Source organism: Nymphaea colorata, chromosome 9 (genome assembly GCF_008831285.2).
Source record: "Nymphaea colorata isolate Beijing-Zhang1983 chromosome 9, ASM883128v2, whole genome shotgun sequence".
NCBI lineage: Eukaryota > Viridiplantae > Streptophyta > Magnoliopsida > Nymphaeales > Nymphaeaceae > Nymphaea > Nymphaea colorata.
In genome coordinates, this window is record NC_045146.1 from 7,872,303 (window position 1) to 7,875,771 (window position 3,469).

Consider the following 3,469-nt stretch of genomic DNA (forward strand, 5'->3'; position numbering starts at 1 on the left):
CGAGATATTTTTTGAGAATCATTAACTAATTAAAAACATGAATTTCTTGTACTAGCTGTTATCTAGCTACACAACATCGCCATTTCCATCTGAAAGCGATTAGATTAGTTCACACTAATCTGTATTTTATGTATTCGGAATCGAGCTGCACTAACGCAGGATACATGACTTTTTCGCAAGAGCGTAAGGTGCCGTGCACGAAGAAGTAGAAGTAATGGTGAAAAGAGGGTACTTCAATCCATAGTGCTGTATATATAGAGACGGAAATCGGGGGTTGTGGAATGTCAGATACGAAGTGGGAAGGAAGAATGGAAGCTGGAAAGAAGAGGCTGGCAACCTTGGTCGGATGCAATTACAGGAACACCTCGAACGAGCTGCATGGCTGCATCAATGATGTTGTAGCCATGCAACGCCTACTATTGAGCCGGTTCGGGTTCGAGGCCCACAACATAACGTTGCTGACCGACGAACCCGACTCCCCGGTTCAACCCACAGGCTCCAACATCCGGCGGAGTCTGCAGGAGATGATCCGTCGAGCCGATCCCGGCGACGTGCTGTTGTTCCATTACAGCGGCCACGGCACTCTCCTTCCGGCTCACGGCCAGAGCCACCAGACCTTCAGATCAAGAGAGGAAGCCATCGTCCCTTGTGACTTCAATCTCATTACAGGTACGAACATTAAGCCAGATTACACAACTTCGTCCCTTGAACTTCCGACGGATTCGATGGGTGTTTTTTTTGTCATCTGAAATTAGTGAGATGACATGCTTGATTTTTAAGTCGATCAATCTCCATGCTTGATTTATATTTTCGATGAGTGTATCTCTCAATTCTCCCTGATATCCACAACATGAGCTGCTAAGATATCCAATCTATCTATCTACTTAAATTACACCCGACCAAGAATTTGCTCAAGAACGAAAAAAAAAATGCAGATGTTGACTTCCGTCACCTCGTCGACCAACTTCCGGCCGGCGCGAGTTTCACGATGATCTCCGACTCATGCCACAGCGGCGGACTGATCGACAAGGAGAAGGAGCAGATTGGGCCGAGCACTGTCCTCCAATCGCGGACCGTCGCCGGAATGGAGAAGATACAGTACCGCTCAAAGGCAAGGGTCATCCCTTTTAAAGCGGTGCTCCAATACCTCGCCACCGTGTCGGGCATCGACTCGCCGGAGATCGGCGACCACCTATCGGCTCTCTTCGGCCGGGAGGCGAGCCTGAGGTTCCAGCCAGGAGCACGGGGGGTGCATAGGCGGACAGACGACGGGATACTGATGAGCGGGTGCCAATCGGACGAGACGTCGGCGGACGCTTGCCCGACAGGAGACCCCGCTGAGGCGTACGGAGCGTTCAGCAACGCGCTGCAGATGGCACTGAGGGAAGTGAAGGGGAGGATAGGGAACAGGGAGTTGGTGAAGATGGTGAGGAAGCTGCTGAGGGAGGGGGAGTACGAGCAGCACCCCTGCCTCTACTGTAGCGACGAGAATGCGGATGCCCCCTTCCTCTGGCAGCCCATCATCTCTTGCGAGAGAAAGGAGAGACACTCTGCAACTTAATTGGTGCTTGTGTGCATGCATGTGTGTTTATGCGTGTTTTGTGTGCGTGTTTGTGCAAGTTCATATCTCAGTCGATCTTCCCCCAGCGCGCATCTTCCATTTGGGAAAGCAAGACAGAGGCAGAAATATGTATCTCCTATTGATCATTCTCATGTTTGTATGTGTGTATGTATACATCTCTTTGGCATGGGCATGAGTAGCTTGGTATTGTATTATACTGTGATATTGCCCGTGCCTTAATATGCTTCTCCAAGGAAGATTGCTGTTCCTCCAAAAAAAACATAACCATGGTTTGTTTCCTTTGCCAGTGCTGCAGCTGCCTGCAGTAGAGACGTCTTTGTTTTTTTTTGGGAAGGGCAAAACTAGGAGAATGAGTTCTGTCTATATGCTTGAGTACACAATAAGCATACACGATAGAAAGATCCTATTACCAATATAAATATTTACTTTAACGCCTTAACATTGCACATGCACAGTAAACATTCTTAACTCTGTCTTAATGTCTTAATCTTATACTCTTACCATTAGCGCATACCTTGGTCATTATTTCATACCCATTATCTTATACCTCTGTCGTACATGGGGTGGTACGAGATAATGACAAAAGTGAGAGTAAATAAGTCTAAGATTACATAGCCTCTTGAGATAATGATAGGGGTATATTGGTCATAATAATGTGCATATACAAATTGATACAATCATTTGGTTTGTACTTTGTCAAATCCCAAAACCTTTGGTCACCACGTGGTACCATCACAAGGGCTGTCCATAACAATTATAAGGCTGGTAAAATGAGACAAAAGGGATAAAAAAATGCTCAATTAAATTTTAACTGTGCTACTTTGTATGTATGTCTAAAGTGCTAGGATGTATAAATAAGGTGATATTTGAGGTATGAAAGATGAAAAAGTCACTACAAAGTTTTGCCGACAGCTTGAGCAATCGGCAAAACATGACCACAGCTGTCGGACATTGATAAAAATGCTATCGAGAAAGATGTTGCCGACAATTTGAGCTGTTGGAAGCAAATGATTGTTTTCCCAATGTTTCAAGCTGTCTGAAATTAATTACTCTATGAGCAAGAGGAGTATTTCATCCTACTACCCAATAAGATCTACTACCCAATAAGATGATAAAAACCCCTGCCCTTCCCCCCTTCCCCCCATCCCCCTAAGATGTAGGTCTGCTTCTTGTGTCTGATATAAGACAGCCTTGTCTATGTTTAGGTTTGTATAACGGTGCTCCCTTTTACCACACAAGAAGTTTGGCGCCCCAAAGATTCAAAGCAAATACTGACTGCTTACCAACTTCCACCCTACCTATTGCGCCAACCCCTTTGTCGACGTTCAAAACTAATTACTCATTCACTGTTAGTTACATAACATCAGGAAAACACTATAACAATGTTGGTTTGCAAAACCCCTATGTGGCTGTTGGGAAAAATATCATGGGGAACTCAATTTCCAACAGCAAAAGCCATTGGCAATTGTATAAGGCATTGCCAATGCATATCAGCTGTTTTAGAATTCCCAAGATTGTTGGCCATGGGAAATTCTAAAAGAACTCCCATCTACACTAGCCATAAGGAATGCTTACAATTCTCCACAGCCATAGTTGTTGGGACTTCCCATAATTCCCCATGCTTTGAACCGTTGGAATATTTTATAGTTCCCAACGGCTAGAGCCATTGGAAATTCTCAATTTTCATACTAACCAAGGCCATTGAGAATTCACGAGTTGCCAACATCCATTTAAAGCAAATGAAATTGTACACGAATTTGAAAGTCTTATCACAGTGAGATTGAGAGAGCGAAGAGGACAACATGGTATTAATATATCCATTTTGAACTCGTCTAATACATATGAAGTTCAATACATACTATTACTATTCAACATCCAAATCTGTTA

The 3,469-nt window shown here is 44.3% G+C and overlaps 1 protein-coding gene across 1 annotated transcript; it reads left to right on the top strand.

Moving 5' to 3' along the window:
• The first annotated feature begins 284 nt into the window (after positions 1-284).
• On the top strand, positions 285-1,901 carry LOC116260942 (metacaspase-9). The gene is made up of 2 exons (XM_031639488.2): positions 285-669; positions 936-1,901. Exons 1-2 carry the CDS (start codon positions 309-311, stop codon positions 1,559-1,561), a joined length of 987 nt encoding a protein of 328 aa, XP_031495348.1. The 5' UTR covers positions 285-308; the 3' UTR covers positions 1,562-1,901.
• Positions 1,902-3,469: the final 1,568 nt, after the last annotated feature.

Excerpts from the sequence above, each read along its gene's own strand:
- LOC116260942 (XM_031639488.2), top strand. The coding sequence starts at position 309 with ATGGAAGCTGGAAAGAAGAGGCTGGCAACCTTGGTCGGATGCAATTAC. Across the intron at positions 670-935 it reads TGACTTCAATCTCATTACAG|ATGTTGACTTCCGTCACCTC; the intron begins GTACGAACATTA and ends AAAAAAATGCAG.